At 35.4% G+C, this 24,814-nt stretch overlaps 4 protein-coding genes across 4 annotated transcripts; 3 read left to right on the plus strand and 1 right to left on the minus strand.

Annotated features, from left to right (window-relative positions):
• Window positions 1-2,974: 2,974 nt before the first annotated feature.
• On the minus strand, window positions 2,975-3,969 carry LOC108332662 (uncharacterized). The gene is made up of 2 exons (XM_017567979.2): window positions 3,601-3,969; window positions 2,975-3,508 (listed from the first exon to the last, which is right to left on the minus strand). Exons 1-2 carry the CDS (start codon window positions 3,967-3,969, stop codon window positions 2,975-2,977), a joined length of 903 nt encoding a protein of 300 aa, XP_017423468.2.
• Window positions 3,970-7,745: 3,776 nt separating this feature from the next.
• LOC108332663 (peroxisomal and mitochondrial division factor 2-like) lies at window positions 7,746-8,174 on the plus strand. Its single transcript, XM_017567980.1, has one exon. It carries the CDS (start codon window positions 7,746-7,748, stop codon window positions 8,172-8,174), a length of 429 nt encoding a protein of 142 aa, XP_017423469.1.
• Window positions 8,175-9,146: 972 nt separating this feature from the next.
• Window positions 9,147-11,717, plus strand: LOC108333513 (uncharacterized). Its single transcript, XM_017568979.2, has 4 exons — window positions 9,147-9,289; window positions 10,018-10,156; window positions 10,561-10,698; window positions 11,289-11,717. The coding sequence occupies exons 2-4, from the start codon at window positions 10,028-10,030 to the stop codon at window positions 11,475-11,477; spliced, it is 456 nt and encodes a 151-aa protein (XP_017424468.1). The 5' UTR covers window positions 9,147-9,289; window positions 10,018-10,027; the 3' UTR covers window positions 11,478-11,717.
• Window positions 11,718-13,395: 1,678 nt separating this feature from the next.
• On the plus strand, window positions 13,396-24,089 carry LOC108333297 (uncharacterized). Its single transcript, XM_017568702.2, has 9 exons — window positions 13,396-13,528; window positions 14,350-14,563; window positions 14,698-14,807; window positions 15,257-15,297; window positions 15,395-15,471; window positions 17,759-17,867; window positions 17,992-18,005; window positions 18,732-18,833; window positions 23,842-24,089. Exons 2-9 carry the CDS (start codon window positions 14,519-14,521, stop codon window positions 23,956-23,958), a joined length of 615 nt encoding a protein of 204 aa, XP_017424191.1. The 5' UTR covers window positions 13,396-13,528; window positions 14,350-14,518; the 3' UTR covers window positions 23,959-24,089.
• Window positions 24,090-24,814: the final 725 nt, after the last annotated feature.

The raw sequence follows: 24,814 nt of genomic DNA on the forward strand, positions 1-24,814 counted from the left end.
AACATAAAAAAAACACTGTTGACAAAAACATTTGGAAAAAACGATCAATATTATTTAATCTTCCATATTGGTGTAAACTTGATGTGCGACACTGCATAGACGTGATGCATGCTGAAAAAAATGTATGTGATAGTGTTGTTGGGACTTTACTAAACGTTAAAGGAAAGACAAAAGATGGAGTGAAAGCATGACAAGACCTGGTTGACATGGGAATCCGTTCTGAGTTACATCCGTAATCCATAGGAAGACGCACCTATCTTCCTCCAGCTTGTCACACTCTTTCAAAAAAATAAAAACAAATTTTTTGTCAATGTTTACATAGTGTGAAGGTTCCACAAGGTTATTCGTCAAATATTAGTAGCCTTGTTTCTATGAAAGATTTGAAGTTGGTTGGTTTAAAGTCTCACGATTGTCATGTCTTAATGCAACAACTTTTGCCAGTAGCTATTCGAGACATATTACATGCCTCTGTTAGAGGTATTCTAACACGTTTGAGTTTGCTTTTCAATGCCATTTGCAAGAAAGTTGTTGATCCTCTACAGTTAGATGATTTGCAAAATGAGGCCATCAGACTACTGTGCCAATTGGAAATGTATTTCCCACCCTCATTTTTTGTTATCATGGTTCATTTGATTGTCCATCTAGTGAGAGATTCGAATATGTGGGCCGGTTTTCTTGAGGTGGATGTACCCGGTTGAAAGATACATGAAGATCTTAAAGGGATATGTTAAGAATCAATTGAGACCGGAAGCTTCGATTATAGAGTGCTACATTGCAGAGGAAGCCATTGAATTTTGCTCAAGTTATATGCCAAGTTGTGACCCAATAGGACTTCCAAAGAAAATACATGAGAGCAGACGTGAAGGAAAGGGAGTTCGAGGAGTAAGGATTGAAAGTGTTAGTGAAAGAGAAGTTAATCAAGCACATTTGTACATTTTAAACAACACAGAGGATGTTATTCCTTACATTTCACAACACATTGATGAAATTAAGTCAGCACATCCATGTATGAGTGAAAAGTGGACACTTAATGAACATAACAAATCATTTTTAGCTTGGTTTAAGAAAAAGATTTATGCGACTCCGAATGTTTCTAAAAATCTATTGAGACTAGCTCGTGGACCTAACACTGATGTGATCACTTTCGGCGGCTATTACATAAACAATTACTTGTTCTATTCAAAGGAGGAAGACGATAAAAGTAGAGTTCAAAACAATGGAGTTACCCTACAAGCTGAGGCCTTACACTTTTCCAGTTCCAAGGATAAGAATCCAATTACAGCATCAATCAGTTATTTCGGAATAATTCAAGAAATTTGGGAAATTGATTATGTCACTTTTAGAGTTCCAGTTTTCAAGTGTAAATGGGTTGACAGTAATTCTGGTGTGGTGATAGAAGACCTCAGATTCACTTTGGTGGATCTTAACAAAATGAGTTACACGGATGAACCATTTATTATGGCTAGTCAAGTAAGACAAATATTCTATGTCACTGACCCAGTGAATCATAAATGGTCAGTGGTATTGGAAGGCAGAGCCATGCACACAACTCATGATGAAGACTCTCTAGATATACTTGAGACAAGCTCCTTCTCATCAAGAACCATTGAAATAAGGTTGACGATGTACCCGATGAAATACATGCAACTCGATGTGATCACAACGAAGACATATGGGATAAATAGGTGTCTTAACATTGTTTTAATTACTTGTACGATTTATTTCTTTTGTCTGTTCTAACTATAATGTACTAACACTTTGTAAACAGGTATGACGAGCTCTAGATCAGGTCCGACGGGAGGAGGGGGTAGATCTGTGACTCGGATGCCTGATGTCACATCCCGTCGAGTTAATGAGAAACCAGTGACGGTGGAGTTTGATCCCCGAACATTTGTGCCTATTGGGGCACATGCAACATCGTTCAAAAGTTACTTGGGCGTGATGGCAAAAACACATGTCCCTATTGTCGCTACCTGTTGGGATGATGTCCCACAGGTTGACAAAAATTTATTATGGCAGGATATTTTGGTATGTTTAAGATGTTTTACTTCCATCATTGACTTATTTTTGTTGATCATGCTTTAACATTAATTTTATTCTTAACAGGGAAATTGGGATATCCCTAATGATGAGAGGATAAGGAAGAAGATTTTATCCCACATTACAGTCCGGTGGAGGGACTTCAAGACGAGTATGACACGTCAATACGTCTTTGGCTCTAAACAGAACGACACTCCCTGTACAAAATATAAAATAACTGAGCAGGAGTGGGTGCAGTTTAAAGAATCTAGACTTACTCCTGAGTGACAGGTATGTTTTTTAATATTTTGCTCTAGTCACACAAGATGTTAATTTGTGATTTATGCTTAATGATTTTCATTTTTTCATAGGTGAAAAGGATAGCCGCCCAACAGAGGCAGAAGCTTAATGATACACCACACGTACTGTCACGTGGTGGTTATGCGTTATTAGAGAAAAAGATGAGAACACGTCGCGCTGACGAGTTAGGTCTTGAGTCACCTGATCTAGTACCTCCATCAGCCAGACATGAATTGTGGAAGGCTGCACGGACAAAGTCCAATGGCTAGTTTACATCGTAGTCTGCTCAGGAGATATCCTAGAGAATTGTAAGTGGAAACTTTTAACTGATTGCTATTGAAACTGGAAGCAATGAATTTAAGGAAGACTTTATTCTTAGCATAATAACGAAGACTGAAAATGAAGAAAGATAACATCACTAACTTTATTCACAGAGACTTAAGGTTTATATACATGCACACAGTACAATAATAGAAAAAACGGTAAACTGTTTTTACACAAAACTTGAATTATGCAGCATTACTCTCCCTTAATTCAAGTTAATGAGAGACACCATTCCAATTGCCTTTCTCATAGCTTCAAATCTGTCACATGCCAAGGCCTTTGTAAACAAGTCTGCCCATTGTTTTTCAGTTTTATAGTAGGAGAGTTCAATTTACCCTTTATTCACCATATCCCTTAAGAAGTGGTATTTCACTTCAATGTGTTTACTCTTCCCATGACTAATAGGATTTCTGGCTAGATTAATGGCAGAAGTATTGTCCATTTTCAACTCTACTGGACTCTCCCTTACTACTTTGCTCTTCTTTGTGCCATCGAAATTCACCAGCCACCCTCTATTGCACGTCATGTGATTTGAGCAACCTAAATCAAGATACCAGTTCTTGTTCAGTGGTTTCATGTATTCAGTAGTTCTCATAACCATTAAGGTAAGCGGTTCTGTAACTGATTCTTCTTGTGCTGCAATGTGAGCCTCTTTCTCCTTGCTTTGAAACTTCTTCTGCTTCCCTTTTCCTGAGAAGCACTCTGATGCAAAATGTCCTAATTTATGACAATTAAAACACTCGATGTTTCTTTTATCTTTTTTCTTTGAGCTCTTCTTGACGTGTTTCTTCTCAGTTGAATCAGATTTTTCATCTGGTTCATTTGTATCTGCACTGCTTCCTTTCTTTCTTCCACTTACCTTTTCCTGGTTTCCCTTCCCACTTCTTAAACTTCATTTTCTCCGCAGTTCTTCATTTGATTAGTAAGTGTTAGAACCTTGTTAAAATACTCACCAACCTTATCATTTTCCTCCATGTGAAGAAGCTCATACTGTCTCCGTAACGTTTGAAGTCTAACTTTCTTTATTTTCTCCCCTCTAACATGACAGCGCACCAAAATTGTCCAAGCTTCTCTCGCCGTAGTCGCACTTTGTATTTTCTCAAAGTGAATATCATCTACACATTGGTGGATGACGAACAAGGCTTTGTCACTTCTTGAACTCTGCCTTGTGCTCTCCGTGTCACCACCATGTTCAGCCTCATACCCCCTTTCTTCCACAACAGCACTAACGTCTTGATAACGAAACAAGACTTTCATCTGTACATTCCACCTATTCCAATTATTACTTGTGAGAACAGGGAAACTTGCAGCAGGGATATCCGCCATGACACTTTTCTTCCTCGCTCAAGAACGATCTTCTTGCTTCTCCTCAAACGCTTCAACCACCCTTCTCTACCACCGCCGGGTCTTCGTGAAAGATGAAACAAAAACGCACACACCCCAGGTTTCTGCAACCTGGCTCTGGATACCACTATTGAAACTGGAAGCAATGGAGTTTAAGGAAGAGTTTATTCTTAGTAGAATAACGAAGACTGAAAATGAAGAAACATAACATCACTAACTTTATTCACAGAGACGTAAGGTTTATATACATGCACACAGTACAATAACAGAAAAAATGGTAACCTATTTTTACACAAAACTTGAATTATGCAGCATTAATTACCATAGTTCATAAAATAATTATGTAACAAACTTTTTAATGTGTCTGCATGATGACTTGGTTGAACAACAGAGTCAAGGCACATTTGTGGCACAAGGTAGGGAGGACCTCCTAGTACCAGCCACAGGTCGGCTAGACCGTCCAGGTCGTGTGCGTGCTGTTGGAGGAGCTATTGGATTGAGGGACTACTTTGGCCCTAAACCAAGAAGCACATAAGCCGTGACTCAAGAAATGGTTAGTAGCATCAGGCAACAGGTGCAAGTCGAATTAGAGGAAAGCATGGGTGAACGCTTCAGAATGCTCAAAGAAAAACTTGCGATAATCACCCAACAACATCAACAGCAACAACAACAACAACAACAAGAGCAACAACAACAACAAGAACAACAGTCACAACAGGAGGAGGCCCCTACAGATGATCCTACTGCACCTCGTGTGAGCACCAAAGGCTCATGCTCTACTGTAGATCGTACTGATTACAATATTCAGTATGCGTTTTTGGTTGATGAGGATCCTCCGCGCGTAGTGGCCGTGGGACGAAAGATTGCAGGAGGCCAGACCATTCATGGTGCTCCTTTATTGCCCACTCACGCGCGGGTAATGATTGATGATCCAAGAGACCCCCAGGCTCGAGTGCCAGTGCCTACATCTGAAATCCAATTCGTGGGAGAGGCCTTAGGCACATTTATAGCTTGGCCTAAGGCTATGATCATGCCATATTTTGGCCCACCAGCGGTATTATATTCTTCTTTTTATTATCTTAAATCTTCAAGTTATAATTAAACGATTCCTAACTTTTGTAAATGTGAGTTGCAGGTCTACCGTCCTGAGAAACAACCAATTGCTCAACCTGTGAACGAGGCTCCTGAGGAATCAGAAGACCATGATGCTATATCCATATTGACCTCCAGATTAAATAAGTTGAGAAAAGAACCGGTAGAGATGCTGTGAGAGTTAAGAACATTTGGCCTCGAGTGCCATGTTCCATTGTATATTAATTTCGATGATGCATATGAGATCATTGGTAGAGAAAAAATGCTCAACATTTCATGCATACAACTATGGTACATGTAAGTTTTTTATTTGTTATTTTCCAATTTATATATTAGTATTATTAATTTTTAATAAATATACTTAACTTTAGTCTTACAGGTACATGGACACCGTCGTAGTTGAATCAAGTCGGGCGTCAGTTTATGGCTTTCTTGAACCTTAGACCATTCAACCATCTGGAAACACATTAGATTCCAGAAAATCATATATTCAAACATGGATGACTGAGTCTAACAGAGAAATATATATCGCGCCATACATTGATGCGTATGTGTTTCCCAATATTGTCAACTTTTATCAAATTTTAATCGATAAACTAACTCACTAGTTGTTGGTACATGACAGGGGCCATTGGCAACTCATGGTGATCATTTCAAAAAAAGCACAAGTTGTATGGTTTTGTTCTCTTCATAAGAAGATTAAAGCGGAGTTGAAGTCCTTGATACAAACGTAAGTATTACATTCATTCTTATTAATTCATTATGATATTAATATATTAACTTATGTTTCTAATGTTTCAAAATTATTTAGAGTTGTGTCTAGGACCAGAGGACAACAACTTGATATTATATATCCTAAGGTTGGAATTCGTTTATCTTTAACTTTAATTTTCGTAGTCAAATTTAAACCATTACATTTGACTAAGTTCTTTCACATGTTTAGTGTAATAAGCAGAATGATTCCTGGGCATGTGGCTACTATATCATGTCATGGATGAAGGCAATCATCCGAGCAGAAATCAGAGGAGAATGGACTGAGGTAAAAATTTACATTTGAAAATTTAGAAATATCAATAAACTTTTGACATCAATATGAATATAATATAGTAAAGTTTCCTTGATTATGCAGCGGTTCAACACTACCTCTCCATTGTCCACTTCAGTAATAACGACGATAAGAGAGGATTGGGCACGATATTTGAATAAACATTTTAAATAGCTATATAGCTTTAGGTTTTTCCTTTCATGATAGTAGCATTTGCTTACTTGTGCAGTTTTTAAAATGTTAATAGATTATTGTGAATAGATGAATATTGTGAATAGATAAATGAAAAACTGGGTTCTTTAAAGTTTTGATGTTAGCATCAGTGTCTTTTAGTTTTACTATTTAATTGGAATTGATGAATTGATGATAGCATGGTTTAAATTAATTAATTCTGTGAATATATATGAATTGGAAAACTGGTTTCTGTATTTCAGGTTTGGTTGAATGAGCTAAACCGAATCAAATAAAAAAAAACACTGAAGGTAGCGTCGAGTATACACCATTTGACGTTCAAACATCGACAATAACGTCATATATAGAAAACTTCGACATTAACCTTACGTCCATCCCCTTATACTTGACGTCAAATATTCCTTTAAATATAAATATTTATTCAAATATTACTCAAAAATTGACGTCTTCCCTGAACTTCGACGTAAACATTACGTCCTTTATCAGCCGCATGGACGTTAAGTTTACGTCCATTCCCTACTACATTAGACGAAAAATCTTACTATAAATATAAATATTTATTCAAATATTGAACGTCAATCTCTTTGCTAACGGACGTAACCTGACGTCATTGCACAATGTCGACGTTAGGTTTACGTCAAATATCAATATAATCGACGTGAAATGTCTTATTAACGTCACTTCGTAATCTTTGACATAAAAGTTACATCACCCGTTATGACGTCGATCTCGAATTTGTCGTTAAAAGCAAAAAATAAACGACGTAATACGTTGTTTTTGCACTAGTGCTCATCACGGGAGCAACCTCATCACACGAGCAACCTCATCACGCCACAACCCAACGCGAGCAGTGCCATTACGAGTTCAATCTCTCCGCCACCACTCTCCCTTCATCATCGCGATGCCGCCATCATCCTCCAAGAAAACGCAGCAGTTCAAAACCCAGAAAACCCAGATCCTCAAATCAGAAAACACAGCAACCAAAAAAAACCCCAAATCAAACCTAGAAACTTAGAAAATTTCTTCTTAATTTCGTTTTGGATTCCCTTCCTTATCAGCAGCAAAAATCAAATCATGACCCAAATCAACAAAATCCAAAATTGCTGCAGCATCAACTGATCCTCCAAAACCTATTAAATCCAAAATAGGTGCAGAAGTAATTGGCGAAGACAACATCTTTGGGAACAGGGGCATTGGGCAAAATGGTTGTGTTTTGGGGAGGAGTAGGGACAAGTTTGGGATGATCGTCGATCTTGACAAAGATGATGTTAGTGGCGGAGACAGAAGCTGCCGTGGTGGCGTAGGAAGGAGGGGAACTCACCAGAGGCGCCATTCAGCCTGGCGATGAATTGGTGAACGATTTTGATTACTGCTTTCTTAGTTGATGAACTAACCGCATGTTATTTTTCTTTGTTTTGCAGAATCAGTCATGGCGGATGACGGTGTTGCCAACGGTGGCGTAGATGATCAATACGGTGAGGAATCGACGACGAAGATCGAAGTGTTGCAACGCGAACACGATGAATTGGTGAACGAGAACGCCACGAGGAAGGAGGAGATCAAGAAGCTGACGGTAGAGCTCGACATTTTGCGAAGAGACGGCGCGACGAATATCAAGAAGATCGAGGAGATGCAGCGAGAGATGGCGCAGTCGCGCGACGCGGCAAAGGCGGCCGAGGTTATCGCGACGAGGGCAACAGACCTGGAGACGAATGTGGCGAGGCTACAACACGATTTGATATCGGAGATGGCTGCGGCGGAGGAGGCGAGGGCGGATGCTTCTGAATTGAGGAAGAATTTAGGGGAGAAGAGTCGTTGGTTGAGTGACGTCTTTAAAAAAGGTGAAGGCATAGGGTGAGGTTAGGATTAGGAATTTGGAGAGGAAGATTGGAGTTTTGGAAACCAAGGAAATTGAGGAAAGGAACAAGAGGATTAGGTTCGAGGAGGAGGAGATGCAGCGGTTGGAGTGGAGCAAGAGGATTAGGTTTTGGAAACCAAGGAGACGCTGACATTGGCGACACCCCCGATGGCTCCATATGCCACCCTCGGTGAATCTGGTTGGAGTGGACCGTGATGGTGCCTCTATCATTCTTGATGAGCGTTGCAGAGATTGAGAAAGGAAGGGAAACTCCGGTGGCTTCCCCGCGGCGGCAACAAGCGTCAATCACACACATGTGGCAAAAGTTAGGAAGGAAAACTGTGAACACACGTGGCCAACGTTAGCCACATCAACTTATTTTTAACGCTGTTAGTTTTGGAGGACCAAAAATTAAGGTTTCCTTAAGAGGAGGACTAAAATGTATCTTACTTTGAAAGAGAGACTAAAACCAAATTCGCTTGATAGTTTAGGAACTAAAAACATATTTAACCCTATATAAAATTATTAATATTATAAAATTCGGTGCAATTTATACTAAAATAATGTGTTTCTTTTCATAAATTTTACTTCACCAAAGACAAAAATAATTTTAATAAATTTTTAAAATTAAAGCAAAAAAGTCCCATGTCCTATTTGGAAAAAAGAAATACAAAAGTTTACATTTCCCGTTATTACTTTAATGGAGATGTTTTAAAGGAAGGGGAATAGACTAAAAGGTAACTAGAAATAAAAAAAATTGTAAGCATTTTATTAATATAATAAATTTTAAAAATAGAAAAATATATTTATAAAATGGTTAAATTATCTTTATTAATATAAATAAATTTAATTAAATATTGCATTATATTTTATCATTAATTTCATAATTTACTATTATTTAATAATTTTACTATTATTTTTTGTTATATTTTAAGGGTATTTTCGTGAGGATAAACCCTAAAGAACCATAAACCCTTAATAGCCCTAAACCCTTTCAAATGGAATTGTAAAACAGTTTCGATAGTCACCATAGATAGATTCAGAGATTTCGCCAAAATAAATAAATAACATTGATTTCAAGCATTTGCAACAACCAACGCCATCCACGTTTTCAGGTGACTATCATCGCTCCCTGTTTCGTTCTTCTATTCTCTTCTTCATTACACTAAAACCATTTTTTTTTCTCCATTTCATTTTTTTTTAATCTTTTTGATGATTGCAAGAGCTTCAATTATATCCATGGTCTGTGATGCTGGATTTGTTGATTTCTTCCTTGCCCCTAATTTTTTCATCCTCTCTCGTTTTTCTTCCTCGTCCGATCATTTACTGAAACCTTGTTTGCTGAAAGTGAGACCATGTTCTTGCAATCATGCTTTGTGTTTTTTTTTCTATAATTGCATGTTGTTACTGACTAGGTGATTGGAAAAAAGTAAATGCACAAGAAGACATTACAGGGACGTTTGAGATTCGTGTAACTATATTTGTAGGTCTTAAAATACTGTTTCTTTTCTTAGAGTATACACAGTTGGATAATATCATTACGAGAAAATAGGACAAAACAGAATTGGACTTTTAGAGAAAATAAGAAGAAAAAAGTTTTTCTTTTTGTTTTTAATTTAATTATTTTTCTTATTGTAGAAGAGCTTACAGAGAAGTTTATCGGAGTATGTCTTTACTTTGTGCAAAACTGTGGTGTATGACATGATTCTACATTCCGTATTACGAAGCCTAGCTTTAGGAATTTCTGTTTACCTATGGTAGACATCCCTTTTAAAATGCAAATCAAACCAAATTTAGTAGTTTGTCATCCCCAAACTAAGGGTGCTGACCTCATTGTTGACAGTGAATAGCAGATGGATCCCTTTGCAGCACACGAAGAGCAACTTGCTTCCCAGAGAATGAGGCAAAAGCTTGAAGAAGTAAATGTGGCTGCTCAAACTAATCTCGCCCCTGTGCAAGACCATGTCAATTTTAGTCTTCAGGTTCTTTCTGTTCCTTTTCTGTAACAAGTAATTCAGTATTTATTTTTACTATTTGATGGCATTACTGAATATTTCATCAGAAGATTTGAAAAAGCTTTTATGTCTTGATAACACAAATTGTATTATTAGCTGGTTTTTGTTTCACATTGTATCTTCATTTCTGGTTTTAGTTCAAATTATTATGCCATGATATTCTTCTGGTCTAATGAGTCATAAATGCAAAATATTAATTGACATGGATTTTTGGTAACAGAGAATTTGACTTTTTGTACCTTGAGTCCTATATTTTTCTTTCTACCAGATTGATATAGTTTTGCAGACAATCGGTGTATGTGGTAATTGGTTTCTGTGATAAAGCATACTTTCAATTCCATGTAGTTCATTGTTTGGTTGAATTGTTGTAGAAAGCCTATTTTAAATGTGCGCACGAGTGCTTTGATAGAAGCAAAAGGCAGGAGGAGATAAGCAATTGTGTTGAAAATTGCAACATACCTCTTAATAATGCTCAACAGACATTTGATGCTGAGATGGGAAGGTTTCAGGTGAGCTACCCCATATTTTTGTTATCTTACTCTATGTATGTGGGTTTTATTATCTGTAATTTATTATTTAAACTTCCTTAGTATGTATAAAATTGTTAAGGAATGTCTTATGAAATTGGAGAATGATAGCCTCAAGATCTTGGGCCATATGCATAGGAAAGACAAGACTTCCTGCCAGTGGCATTTACACATTTTTTTATTGAATAAGGACTCTCTTATCCTTATTTCATTTCAAAATTGTCCATTGCATCAACATGTAGGCTTTATCCTTAACTAGTTGTGAATTCAAGCTGCTTATAGTGTTATTGAGTATCTTCATGATGACAAATAATCGATTGTTCTTTCATGGTAAAGGTAGTGCAAAAAATATTTGCTTCTACTTTTTCATGGTATTACTGTGATTTTTGTGCGGTAGAATGGATTCTGGTGTTATCCACACACCCGATTAGGTTATCTGCTGTGCTAGTCGTTGCTCCGAATTGTTTATATGAATTCATTATCTGATATCCGAACCATGTTCTATTTCCTGAAAGCATTTTGACATATAGTACCTTTCTCTTTGGCCTGACAGTGTTTTCAACATGGTGCAGGAAAGGTTGAATAGATCTCTGATGGTGTGCCAAGATAAGTATGAGGCAGCTAAGCTCCAGCGTACTGAAGCTAAGCATGATTTGCTTTCCTGTGCTGACAAAGCAATCCAGGAGAGTATCGAGACTCTGCCACATCTTGCCAACAAGTTGAAATCTTCCTTGGGAATTAGGGACAATGACTTCATGTAGCATACTCTCCTAGTGGGATATTATTATTGTTATTGATTCCTTGTAGCTTTTTTATTCATCCATACATTTAACCCCATATGCAAATCAAATTGGGTGCAATTAAATCTTGCCCCTCAAACAAATCATAAGGGTATTTTACTCAATATTTGAGAAATTCAGTCAACTGGTGGATGCTGTAATTTGCAAAAAAAGGTTTAGCTGAACACTTCCTATAGACTATTATTTTATATATATGGTTAACATTCGATTGCAGGTTGTAGTCATCAGATAAAGGATGTGTGTGTAAGCCAGGAATGTGGTTTTAGAAAACAACCCACTTAGGTTAGGTTAGTAAACCGTCACACCATGTGTGTTCTCTGATGAGTGGGAAGAAAAGATGAACCGAGTGAAAGGTGTAGGAGAGAGAAGGGGAGTGAAACAATGAATTGAAACATTTTCTCCTTAAAACATGCTAATAAACTTTCAAATAATTAAGGACAATATCTTTTTTATTTCACCAGTGTTCAGAATTATAAAATTATAACAAACTTACTGTATAAAAAAGTGACTGGTCTCACAATGTGAAAGTTGTTAGGTAGGTGTAGAATTATGAGGAAGTATCATCTTTTTTACCTTTGAGGTTCATTTACTTGAATTGTTCGTATGCTAAGCCATGATTTATGGCTGCCAATAAGTTAAAAATCCTTCTAAGAATGCTTCTTCATCATCTCTTTGTTAATAATCTCTACACACTCATTTTGCCTATCACTACATAAGGAGTGTACTCATTTTTCTTTTTATGTGTTTAGCCTTTAATTATTTTTCAACTTCCATACATCAGAGAGTTACACTGATAGAGAGGAAAAAAAATGGAGACAAAACTGAAGTAAGTAGAGATTCTATTTAAATTTGACCTTGTAGTGTTCTTGCATTTGTTTTTCTTCAAACTATAGTTATTAACTTATTCTCATTTCCCATTAATTTTCACCACCTTTAAGTCCATGATTGTTAAACAACCAGTTTCTCTCTATTTTTATCTAATTTGAAATATTAATTTATTATAAGTTTTACTGTGATATGATTATAATGTATAATATTTGTATTTGTATATGACAATTGAATGCTTTAAAATTGTAATTTCATATTCAAACTAGTTTTCACGTTCAAATCGAATGCTATTATTTAAATATTGTCCTGTTTAAATGCAGAGTTTAACTTTTTTTGCCTTTCAAAATAATGAATAGAGTTCATACTTAATAATTATAATTATATATATATATATATATTATTTATTTAAAATAGCTAATGCTTAAACTAGGTATTAATGTGAAGTAACAATGCTGAACGATATTTTTATCAATATGTTTAATTATTAAATATTCACTCAGTTTTTTTTAAAAAGTAAACACCTTTTAAATATAATAAGACAAGTTTAAAATACATTAGATTTAGTGAAAAAAGTGTGGACAGTGAGCACAAATGCGGACACATTTATTAGGCCAGTTCTATAACTATTAATCAAAATTGTTGTCACCATTATTTTGTTTTACACACTACTCTTATAAATACAACCAATTTTATCTATTTTATTATTTATAAAATATTCACCTAACTATTAGTAATAACAACTTTTTAACCGTTTTCATACACATTTTAATCTCTTAAATTCTTATTTATTTCAATATTAATTTTACTATTATTTTTATTTTAATAGTTATTATAATATTTAATTATTTCATTATATTTTTTTATTATCATAAAAAAATTATACGCGTGTATTTATGCTAGTATTGTATAATATAAATTAAAATTATCTGTTTATGCTGTATATATTATGTAATATAAATTAAAATTAATTATATAACGAGTATATTAAAAAAATATTTAAAGTGTTTTAATAAAAAATTCTAAAGATATAATATTTTTTTTTTAAAGAAAACTATTCTAACAAAAATACGTTTTCTTTCTTTCTGCAGTTAAGTCATAAAAAAAGTTTTTAAAATTGGAACTAAGCTAAACAGAGATAAGGCAGTGCTACAGCTGCATCAGCAGAGTCTCGCAACCCTTCGCAGGTGATAACTTCTGTCTTTCACATTTAATGAAACCGAAACTATGTTAATGGGTTTCACTGTTACAACACGTCGGTGTGAAATTTCAATTTGGTTTCAAAGAACAAACAAAGAACTATCATGGGTTCTGTTCATGGATTTTATCTTTGCATACTCTGTATTGAGATTTAAATTATGTTTTAAGGAAGAGAGACAAGACATTGTTTCAACAATTGTTGTTGTTTGGTTAAACTTTTTACGGGCTTCACTAAATCATCATTTGGGTTCACTTTTTATTAGTGAGAATTCTGAAAAAATTTTACCCAACAAGAAGAGAAGTGTGTTCAAAAGATAATCTAGCAATAGTTAATGCTTCCTTATGTAATCTTATGTATGCTTCCTTTGTTAAACATGGGTTTGGTTCGTGTACTTTTGAATTGATTAATTAGTCCTCCGGCTTTTGAAAATAAGAGACTTTAGTCATATTTCATGCTTACACTTAAGATTTTGTTGTAAATCTTGATTGTCACAAAGTTGAAGAAAAGACTAAATTAACGTATTTTTTTTGAAGTTTTAAAAACTAATTCATCATTTGAAAGTACAAAAACTATGACTTTGTTTGACAAAATGTATGGGGACTATAAACATTTTTTTTTCGTTTAGTTTATTTTGATGTTTCAAGTAGAAGATAACGGTTCCATCAGGTTTCAGGTTTCCTGATGTTTTAAAAGGGATCATTATGTGAATATAGAGTTGTCAGATTTTTTAATGGATGATTTTGTAGGAGCAGTATCAGTATGATTACCTGACATTTTATTCTTACTGTGTGCATTTTTTATCCTTAGAGAGGGAAAATAAATCTTACAGGTTCCAAGAACTGTGGGGCATATTTATTATTCTTTCCGGCACACTCTCTCTTTTGGGAGTGGTTGTCGTATGTAAGAGGCTTCCCACTTGGACAAAGAAAAAGACTGGATTCTAATCAGAGTACTGTGGTCTCAATTGAAAGAAAGAATGCATGCCGCATCTCAAACTTTCATCTTAAATCTCACTCCACAGGTTAATCCATTTCCCATTTTCATTTGATTTTTTTGGTTTTTTCCCTTTGTCTTGTTTTTTTCTTTTTGAAAGAAGCTAAGTCAGTAATGGTAGTTTGTTGCGTGTTCTTTGGTAACACAAATTTTTGTTTTCAGGTGATCAGGTGCAAGCAGAGAGTAGGCCAGTATATTGTGCCTATCCTGAATTATGAACATTTTGGTCTTTCATGGAAACTCAAAGTTGGTGCAAGAAATATTTTAAAAAGGCACTTCTGCTTTCTGAATTATATTTCAAATTGCATAGGTTATTTGAGTCTATACTTTATTATACAACAAGCATTTAAATTCCTTAAATGATGATTACACTGCAAAGCTTGGGGGCATCATGACATTTTTCCTTAATTATAGTATCTGTTGCTCTGTTTACTTGATAGAGTTTGGTGTAGAATTTGTTCAACGATTATGGTCCAGTCTTGGTGAATAGTTGAAAAGGGTCTCATAATGAATAATGTTCCTGAAAATTTGGTCTTTAACCATGTTCAATGGTGTCATGCAATTCTTGTGGCTGACCTTACCCAGTGGGATAAGGCTTCGGTAGTTGTTATTGTCTATTGCCTCAGTGCTGCTAGTTTTCTAGCAGTTGTCCTTATGATTTTTTGACTGAATTTATTTAAATGACTCAAATTGATTTCAAAACATCATCTGCTTTTTACAGGCAAGATATTAAATGCCTTCCAGCTGCTGGTGTATTATCAGGTTCTGTTTTTTCTTTTCTGGCTGCATGATTATTTCAATCATAAATCATGGTTTATAAATAAGTAATTTGTCTAGGAATTTGATTTCATTTTTGTAGGTGCCGAAATTTCTTCCAATCAGTTTGAGGACTTCTCTGTCTCTGTTGCCGAGAAGGATGATACCAGAGAACTAAAGGTATCACAAAATATTTAATTGAAATAATAAAAAAAAAGTGAAAACATCCATAGAGAATAGAAAAAAAGGAGAGGCAAAGGTGTAACATGGAGGAGATACACAATGATAGCTCAGAAAATGATGATGGGGTGGTATTATGGATCAAATCAATACCTTTGCTGGGAGCTATTGCATTATAGGATTGGAATAGATTCAAAGTGGGTAGGTAGAGGCACTAAAGCAGAAGGGTCAGTCAGCAGGAACGCTTGTAGAAACTAGAGGGGGGCAGAATGATATCATCCTGATCCTAACCCAGTAGTAAGTAATAATTTCATATTGGAGGAATAGGAGGTCATCAGCAGATAAAAACAGTTTGCAGTAGTAGTGTAAAATAGGATAATGTCAATGAAAGTAGCATTTTCAGAATTGAAATGAAAACTGTTGATTGGTGTCTGGTGAAAAAGATAGGTGCCTTTTTTTGAAAGTTGAGAGAACAATAAACTGGCTGGGTTTATCTTGTGATGTTGAAAACATGCTTAACCAAAAATGCCGGAGGATGGATTAAATGAAGGGTTAAATATGTTTTTCGTTCCTTAAGTATCACACGATTTTGGTTTTAGTCCCTACTCAAAACTTTGATGATTTTTAGTTCTCGTAGTTTTGAAACTCTTAGTATTAGTCCTTAAAAATGGATGGCGTTAAGTTTTAGTTGATGTGGCAAACGGCAAGGCCAAGTTTGATGTCAGCTGTCGTGCCATGTTGATTGTTTCATTTTCCAAGTTGAACCTAACTTCGTCCTCTACGGCGATCCAGAAGCTTCCTGTTTCTGCCCCTCGCCCTCCACGCCCTCCAGCAGCACTGTCTAGTGGGTCGTTCCTGCTGGGTACACGATGCCAAGCTGTTGGGCCTGATTCATCTCACGTTAGTCTTCGATTGTCCTCTCTCACTCCAATACCTACCAACACAGTGCTTACCTTGAATGCTTCATTTTAGGAAGATAAAAGAAAGGGTTGAAACCAACACCTTGAGTGCGTCGAAATACTGAGTGATTGTGGTAGAAGTGGGGTGGGAACCAAATCAAAGATGAAGGCGCGACCCAAAGCGGAGCTGAACTTGCCGATTAGAAGACCCACCTGAAAGTAAAATCGGAGGTGGTAGTTAGTTAGATAGATATTTGGGAGAGTGAGAGTGTGACAAAGATGGCATTGGAGAATGTGCCTCCGATGGAAGTGCGGATTGGCTGAGGCGATCCTCCGCCAATTTGAGTCGGGTTTCTTCTCCGATCACTACTTTCGCCATTGCTGATTATTCAATTGTTACTGTCACTAACAAGTCCAATACTTCATAAATCTGAAACACGTGAATCACCAGTTTTATGCTTCAAATTCCGGTCACTTCAATCCTTGAACCCTAACCGGGTTGCCTTGTTTATGCAGGTTCAGACAATGTTTTCCCCTTTTGGTAAATCCTCCAATCAATTTCTGACGTCATCTATTTAACATCTCCAGATTTTAAGAACCACTGTACATTACGATAAATACAATTTTTAATATATAAATTATATTTTTAAATTGGTGCTGTGAATTGTTGGATGGGTTTCTTCTCTGGAGCGCGATTTAGGATTGTTGTATTAGTTCTATCACGGTTGGAGGCGGCTTGCGTTGGTGGTGGCGGCTTGCGCGAGAACGAAGTTGAAAGGGAAGGTCACGGTAGTGGAGGAGAGGAGGAGAAGAGGGTGGTGAATGGAGGACACTTTCAATCTCAGAAACGTGGCACAACGTGAAAAACGTGGCAAAAGGTTACTCTGTCAAAAAAAAAACTGACATGTCACATCGCCGTTAGTCATCTCACCTTAATTTTAATGTCGTTAATTCTGGAGAACGAAAAATTATAGTTTCCTTAAGGTGAAGGATCAAAGTGTACCAAAGTTTGAAAGAGGGACGAAAAATAAAATCACTTAATAGTTAAGGGACTAAAAACATATTTAATCCTTAATGATATGAGAGAAAACTTCTAGAACTGGAATACATAAGTGAGTTGAACAGCTTTATTGGCTCTACTTGCACAGAGAATACAGTTGTGGTAAAATTATAGTTTAGTTGTGTACATATGGTATATACATCAACAATAAATGTTGACAGTATCTTGAATTTTCTGAAACATAAATATGTTTTCATTTGGAGCTAAGTGTTTTGACAAAGATGGAGCATGTATAATTTTTCTGTTGATTTCTTTTCAAAATGTTTGGAACACTCATGGTTGAGATTTTCTTATAAAATTTGAACCCTCCTTTAACTTTTCTGTCCAGATAAGCGTAGAGGTGTCTGGAAACAAAACTCAAAGGATATTTGATGATGTTTTTAAGAGAATGGTTGCAGCTGCACAACCAATCCCAGGATTTCGAAGAGTAAAAGGAGGTAGAGTATTTATTTGTACTGAGATATGAGAGTACTTTGTATGTAACTTCTATTTCAATAAATTGACATTTTCCTGTGCTTTTTTTATGGCCAACTGCTGCACTAACAACTTGATGACTACCAGGGAAAACACCAGATGTAAGTTTCTGATATCTATCTTATTCACAATCTTTTGTCATGTAATTTTTTGATACTCATAAATACTCTAGTTTTTCCTGTCTCCTTTACCACTAGAGGTATATATAGTGCCACTCTAGGTCTGTATATAGATAGGTTGAAACAAATGAGACTTATATTATGTCTTTTTTTTTTTCTGAAGTTGTAACATCCCCAAAATATATTTTATTATATTTACAAACATCAAAGTATAAATGGTTCAAGGACATTCCTAAGCTTTCCTTTCCGAACCTCTGTACCACTAGAGTCTTCTAGAACCTCTATAACAATATAGTCATCTGCTCTCATGTCAAAATACGATCATGGGAGGTTCAGAAACAATCACTAAGCAAAGTAGAGAAAGTTAAATTTTGATATATTAAAAGAACAATTAAAATCGTCACATATATTCTCTACACAAAGACAAGACAATTTACATCATTAACCACAATATTTTTGAGATTATTTGTTATTAGTGTATTCCTATTATATTTTTAATGGATGTTATTATTTTATTCTCTCATTGTGATTGCTCAAAGGGTGAAAAGTTTGCTCCTGTGATTATTTATTATCCGGTAGCATCGTGTAAAGGATCATACATGTATGCAAATTTAGTTCAACTACATATATGCAAATTGAAATGCTGAAGTCTTTGATATAAAGGATATCAATTCAATGTATGGTTGTATTATGTTTTCTGTTTAACAGATACCAAAACACATTTTATTAGAGGTGCTTGGACCTTCCAAAGTTTTCAAGGAAGTTATCAAGAAGATAATCAACTCAACTGTAGCTGGATATGTAGAGAAGGTATTTTGTCATATGTGAAATCTAGTTTTTCTTAATTTTGTCTTTCAAGGATATTATATATGTAGCTGAATATGTAGAGAAGGTATTTTGTCATATGTGAAATCAAGTTTTTCTTAATTTTGTCATTCAAGGATATTATATATGTAGCTGAATATGTAGAGAAGGTATTTTGTCATATGTGAAATCTAGTTTTTCTTAATTTTGTCTTTCAAGGATATTATATAGCTACTAAAATACAAAAGGGGAAAATTAAGTATAATTTAGTATGATAGCTAGTGGGAAGATCCATCTATGGAATCCTCAGCCACTTCGAATAAACTTGTTCACATTCTTCCAAAGGAGACAATGTATACAAGGGAATAGTTTGTTTAGGAGTGATTGTGATTGTGCAAATTTAATAATTCATTGTCTCAAACCCTAAACCCTAAAACTTTGAGATCTTGAAACTCTGGAATCCTGAAACTGAAACCCTGAAACCTTCAAAACCTGAGACCCTGAGACCTTGAAACCCCGAAACCTTGAAACCCTTAGACCCTGAAACCCTGAAAAACTCAAAACCAGAGACACTAAATCCTAAAATCCTGAAACCTATAAACCCTGAAAACCTTAAACCCCGAACGAAACCCTAAAACCCTGAAACTCTAAAACCCTGAAACCCCAAAACCTTGAAACCCTGAAAAACTGAAACCCTTAGACCTTGAAACCCATAATCCCTAAAACCCATAACCCCTAAAACCCTTAAACCCTCGAGACTCTGGACCACTGAAACCCCAAAACCCTGAAACCCTAGAACTGTGAAACCCTAAAACTGTGAAACCCTAAAACCCTGAAATCTTAAAACCATGAAATCCTAAAACCCTGAAACCTTAAAACCCTGAAACCCTAAAACCCTGAAACCCCGAAACCCTAAAACCTCAAAACCTCAAAACCTTGAAACCCAGAAACACTGAAACCTCGAATCTTCGAAACCCTAAAACTTTGAAACCCTGAAATCCTAAAACATTGGAACCCCAAAACCTTGGAACCCCACAACCTTGAAACCCTAGAACTCTGAAACCCGAAACCCTAAAAGCCTGAAACCCCGAAACCAAGAAACCCTTGAACCTTGAGATTGTAAAAGCTTGAAACCCTGAAACCTTAAAACTCTGAGACCCTAAGACCTTGAGACTCTGAAACCTTAGAACCCTTAAACCTTGAAACCCTGAAACCCTGAAACCCCTAAACCTAGAAATCTGAAACCCGAAACCTTGAAATCCAGGAACCCCAAAACCTTGAGACCTTGACTCTCTGAAACCCCGAAATCATTAACCCCAAAACCATTAACCCCGAAACCATTAAACCCTTAAACCCTGAAACACTGTAACCATAAAACCCTGAAATCCTGAAACAATGAAACACTCAAACCATGAAACCCCGAAATCTTGAAACCCTAAAACAATGAAACACTAAAACACTAAAAGCCATAAAACTTGAAACCTTCAAACATTGAGATCCTATGACTTTGAAACCCTGAAACTTCTAAACTCCAGAACCCAAAAACCCTGAGATCTCAAAATTTTGAACCCTGAAAAGCTAAAACCTCGAAACCCCAAAATCCTAAAATCCTGAAAACCTAAAACCCTGAAACCTTGAAATCCTAAATACCCGAAACCCTGAAACCCTAGAATCCTTAAAATTTGAGATCTTAAAACCCTAAAACCCCGAAATTTTGAAACCATAAAATCCTGAAACCCCGCAACTTGGAAACCAGGAAACTCCGAAACCACGAAACCACGACAGTTCGAAACCAGGAGACCCCGAAACCCAAAACCCTCAAACTTTCAGACCTTGAAACCTAAAAATCGTGAAATCGTAAAAATTTGAAACCTTAAAACATTGAAACCCTGAAACTCTATAACCTTGAAACCTTGAGACCTTGAAACACTGAAACCCTGAAACCCCAAAACCATGAAACCGTGAAAGCTCAAAACCCTAAAACTCTGAAACATTGAAGCCCTTAAACCCTAAAATCCTTGGAAAACGGAAATCCTAAGGCCTTGAAACCCTTAAACCTATAATCCTCGAGACCTTGGACCATCGAAACCCTAAACCCCTAAAACCTTCAAACCCTTAAACCCTAAAACCGAGAAACGTTGAACCCAGAAACAACTAAACCCCGAATCTTCGAAACCCTGAAATTCTAAAATCCTGTAAACCTAAAATCCTGTAAACCTAGAATCCTGAAACACTGAAACTTCGAAACCCTAGAACCCGAAATCCTGAAAGCCTGAAACTCTGAAGCTCTAGAACCATGAAACCTGAAACCCTGAAAGCCCAAAACTCTAAAACTTCAAAATCCCAAAAAACACAGCATCTCTAAAACCCCAAAATCCTTAAATCCTTAGTCCCTGGAATTTTGAAACCCTAAAACTGTGAAACCCTAAAACTATGAAACCATGAAACTTCAAAACTCTGAGACTCTGAAACCCAGAAACTTTGAAACCCTGAAACCCTTAAAGTTTGAAACCCTAAAACCCTGAAACTCTGAAACCTTGAAAAACTAAAACACTCAAACCATGAAACCCAAAAATGATGAAATCTTGAAACCATGAAACACCGAAACACGAAAAGCCATAAAAGTTGAAACCTTGAAACCTTCAAACACTAAGACCCTATTACCCTAAAACCCTGAAACCTATAAACTCTGAAACCCAACAAACCTGAAATATTGAAATCTTGAAACCATGAAACCTCGAAACCCTAAAACTCTAAAACCTTGAAACCCTCGAAATTCTAAATACTTGAAACCCTAGAATCCTTAAAATCTAGGATTCTAAAATCCTGAAACTCTGAAACCTTGAAATCCTGAAACATTAAATCCCTGAAACCCCAAAATTTTTGAAACTCAAAAACCCAGAAACCAAGAAATTTCGAAACCTTGAGACCTTGAAATCCAGAAACTTCAAGACTCTAAAACCCAAAAACTTTGAAACCCCGAAACCTTCAAACCTTGAAACCTTCAAATCTTGAAACTCTGAAACTTTGAACCCTATAACCCTGATACTCTGAAACTCTTAAAACTTGAAACCTTGAGATTCTGAGACCTTGATATCCTGAAACACTGAAACCGTGAAACCCTTAATCCTGATACCTTGAAACCCTTAATCCTGATACCTTGAAACCCTAAAACCATGAAATCTTGAAATCTTGAAACCTTAAAATTCAGAAACCGTGAAATCCCGAAACCTTGAAACCATGAAATCTGAAAACCTTGAAACCCTGAAACATAGAAACTCCAAAATTCTGAAAGCTTCAGCTAGTGAAACTCTGAAACCCTAAAATCTTGGAACCTTGAAATCTTGAAGCTCTAAAACCTTGAAATCTTGATATTCTGAAACTCTGAAACATTGAAACCATGAAACCCTGAAACTATAAAAGCCTGAAAGCTTGAGACCTTGAAACACTAAAACCCTGAAAAACCCGAAATCCTGAAATCCTGAAACCAGAAATTCTGAAACTCTTAAACCTTGAAACTCTTAAACCCTGAAACCTTGAAATATTGAAACCTTGACACTTGGAGACCTTGTAATTTTGAAATCTTGAACCCTTAAACCTCGATCCCTTGAACCATCCAAACCCTACAACCCTAAAATCCAAAACCCTAGAAACCATTAAACCATGAAACCACGAAACCTTGGAACCTCGAAACATTGAAACCTTGAAATCTTTAAATCTTGAAATCCTGAAATTCAAAAATCTCGAAACCGTAAAACCTTGAAACCTTGAAGCACCGAAACACTAAAAGCCATAAAATCGAAACACTAAGACCTTAAAATCTTGAAATTCTAAAACCTATAAACTCCGAAACTGAGAAAGCCCGAAACCTTCAAACCCTTAAATCCTAAACCCCAAAACCTCGAAGTCCTAATACCGTGAAACCTTGAGACCCTAAAACATTGAAATCGTGAAACCTGGAAAACCCCTAAACCCCGACACCCTGAAATTTTGAAACCCTAAAACCCTTAAACCCTGAAACCTTGAAACTTTGAAACCCCGAAGCCCTGAAACCTTGGAATCCTAAAAACTTGAGACCGTGAAACCCTGCATCCCTTAAACCCTAAAACCCTGAAAAGCTAAAACCCTATGACCCTGAAACCCTGAAACCTCGAAACCCCTAAACCCTAGAACCTTGAAACTTCAAAACCCTGAAACCACATAATCTTGAAAACTTGAGATTCTGAAATCCTGAAACCCTGAAACCTTACAACCCTAAAATCCCAAAACCTTGAAATCTTGAGACATTGAGACCCTGAAACCGTTATACTATGAAACTTAGAAACCCCGAAATCCTACAATCCTAAAACCTTGAAACCCTGAAACACAGAAACCTCGAAACTCTAAACTTTAAACCCTGAAATCTTGAAACCCCAAAATCCTAAAACCCCAAAACTCCAAAACAATACATGTAATCTAAGTAGTTCTAATGGATTCAATTTTGTAGTTGATAATGTAGGTGTTTACACATTCACAATTTTCTTATTGTTATACTATGTTAGCTTTGGACAAGTTTCTTCCTACGCACTCCAAAAGAAAAGAAAAAACGATTAAATGATTTTCCTCTTAAACCAAAACTAGTTTATACATAAATAATTTGTAAAAGTTGTATTTTTTTAACATTTTTATTTAGTTTGTAGATGAGTTAATTTAACGTACGAAAAAAACTTATTTAATTTTTTTCTTGTTTGTGTTTTTAGAAGTTCTTACTTAGAAATTTGCCAAAACATATTCTGCATGGTTTAATTCCTTTTTTCTTTAATTAAGGAGGAGTTGATGCCATAGTGTATAACATCAAAACAATTTTTGGTTTATGAAAACTACCAATGTCAAATTTACACCACCTTGATTTTAAAATTTATAATTTGTAAACTATATACCTTGTTCTCTTTCTAATATCTTTTTTGTTAGATAGGAACTTCAAACCTTTTTATTTATCTGTTGATACCAAATTTTCTTGAAAAAATAATTGCAGGAGCGTTTGACAGTTAGCAAGGACCTAAGAGTTGAGCAAAGCTTTGAAGATCTTGAAAGTACTTTTGTAGAAGGGGAAAAATTCAGCTTTGATGTTGTACTTAAGTTTAAAAATTAAATTGAATTATTTTTATTTGTTTAAATTTTATCTGAGATTTTGTTCTTTCAATGTGATAGTTATTTTATTACCAAATATGAATTACTATAAAATATTGCTCTATGAAAAGAAAATATATCTTAAAAATCTCTCTCTTAAAGTATAGCAAAATTTTTTTTGCTTCTAAGTCTAGATTCCTGTATAATTTAATGTCTAATTCTATTCTTTATGCCATATTTTTATGTTTATATTGAACATAAATTTCAGTATAGTTTAAAGTTGCAATATACCGTTACACCATATTAATTGAATGACCCAAACTTAACTAAATACTTAAAATAATAGATAAAATTATGAACCAAAAGAGCATTTCTTACTATAGGTTTAGATAATCATATCTAATAATAATCAATTTAGTGTGATAAAACATAATGAAGTCAAAGTGTGAAATTTATAGAGATTACTAATATGTCTTTTAAAAATAAAACCAAATTTCATGCTTTAAAATAGATAATGCTTCTGATGAATGATGATTAAGTAAATATGTCAATTTGATGATAATTTAAATACTCCAGTAATTTTTAAAAACAAAACCATCACGGAAATCAAAGTTTCAAAGTGGATAAGATGAAAACAAATAATAGCACAAATTTTTATTTTCAAATATATAATTTCAAATTTCATTATCATCAATTTTATTAATATAGTAATTTAAAATTAATAAAAAATAATTAACATATCACTAATTATGACAACAGAAGGTTAAAGGAATAAACCAAATTAAATGGAGTAGTTACCGTATTTTGTGCTCAGAATTTTCAACTTGGTAGTAGTATGGGATCCAATCCCATGTTAAGTAAGATAATATTTATAATTT

The sequence above is a fragment of the Vigna angularis genome, chromosome 11 (genome assembly GCF_016808095.1).
Source record: "Vigna angularis cultivar LongXiaoDou No.4 chromosome 11, ASM1680809v1, whole genome shotgun sequence".
NCBI classification, from domain to species: Eukaryota; Viridiplantae; Streptophyta; class Magnoliopsida; order Fabales; family Fabaceae; genus Vigna; species Vigna angularis.

Excerpts from the sequence above, each read along its gene's own strand:
- LOC108332662 (XM_017567979.2), bottom strand. The coding sequence starts at position 3,969 with ATGGCGGATATCCCTGCTGCAAGTTTCCCTGTTCTCACAAGTAATAAT. Across the intron at positions 3,509-3,600 it reads ACATGGAGGAAAATGATAAG|GAAAAGGTAAGTGGAAGAAA; the intron begins GTTGGTGAGTAT and ends AAGGGAAACCAG.
- LOC108332663 (XM_017567980.1), top strand. The coding sequence starts at position 7,746 with ATGGCGGATGACGGTGTTGCCAACGGTGGCGTAGATGATCAATACGGT.
- LOC108333513 (XM_017568979.2), top strand. The coding sequence starts at position 10,028 with ATGGATCCCTTTGCAGCACACGAAGAGCAACTTGCTTCCCAGAGAATG. Across the intron at positions 10,157-10,560 it reads ATGTCAATTTTAGTCTTCAG|AAAGCCTATTTTAAATGTGC; the intron begins GTTCTTTCTGTT and ends GAATTGTTGTAG. Across the intron at positions 10,699-11,288 it reads CTGAGATGGGAAGGTTTCAG|GAAAGGTTGAATAGATCTCT; the intron begins GTGAGCTACCCC and ends AACATGGTGCAG.
- LOC108333297 (XM_017568702.2), top strand. The coding sequence starts at position 14,519 with ATGCATGCCGCATCTCAAACTTTCATCTTAAATCTCACTCCACAG. Across the intron at positions 14,564-14,697 it reads TCTTAAATCTCACTCCACAG|GTGATCAGGTGCAAGCAGAG; the intron begins GTTAATCCATTT and ends TTTTGTTTTCAG. Across the intron at positions 14,808-15,256 it reads GCAAGAAATATTTTAAAAAG|GCAAGATATTAAATGCCTTC; the intron begins GCACTTCTGCTT and ends TGCTTTTTACAG.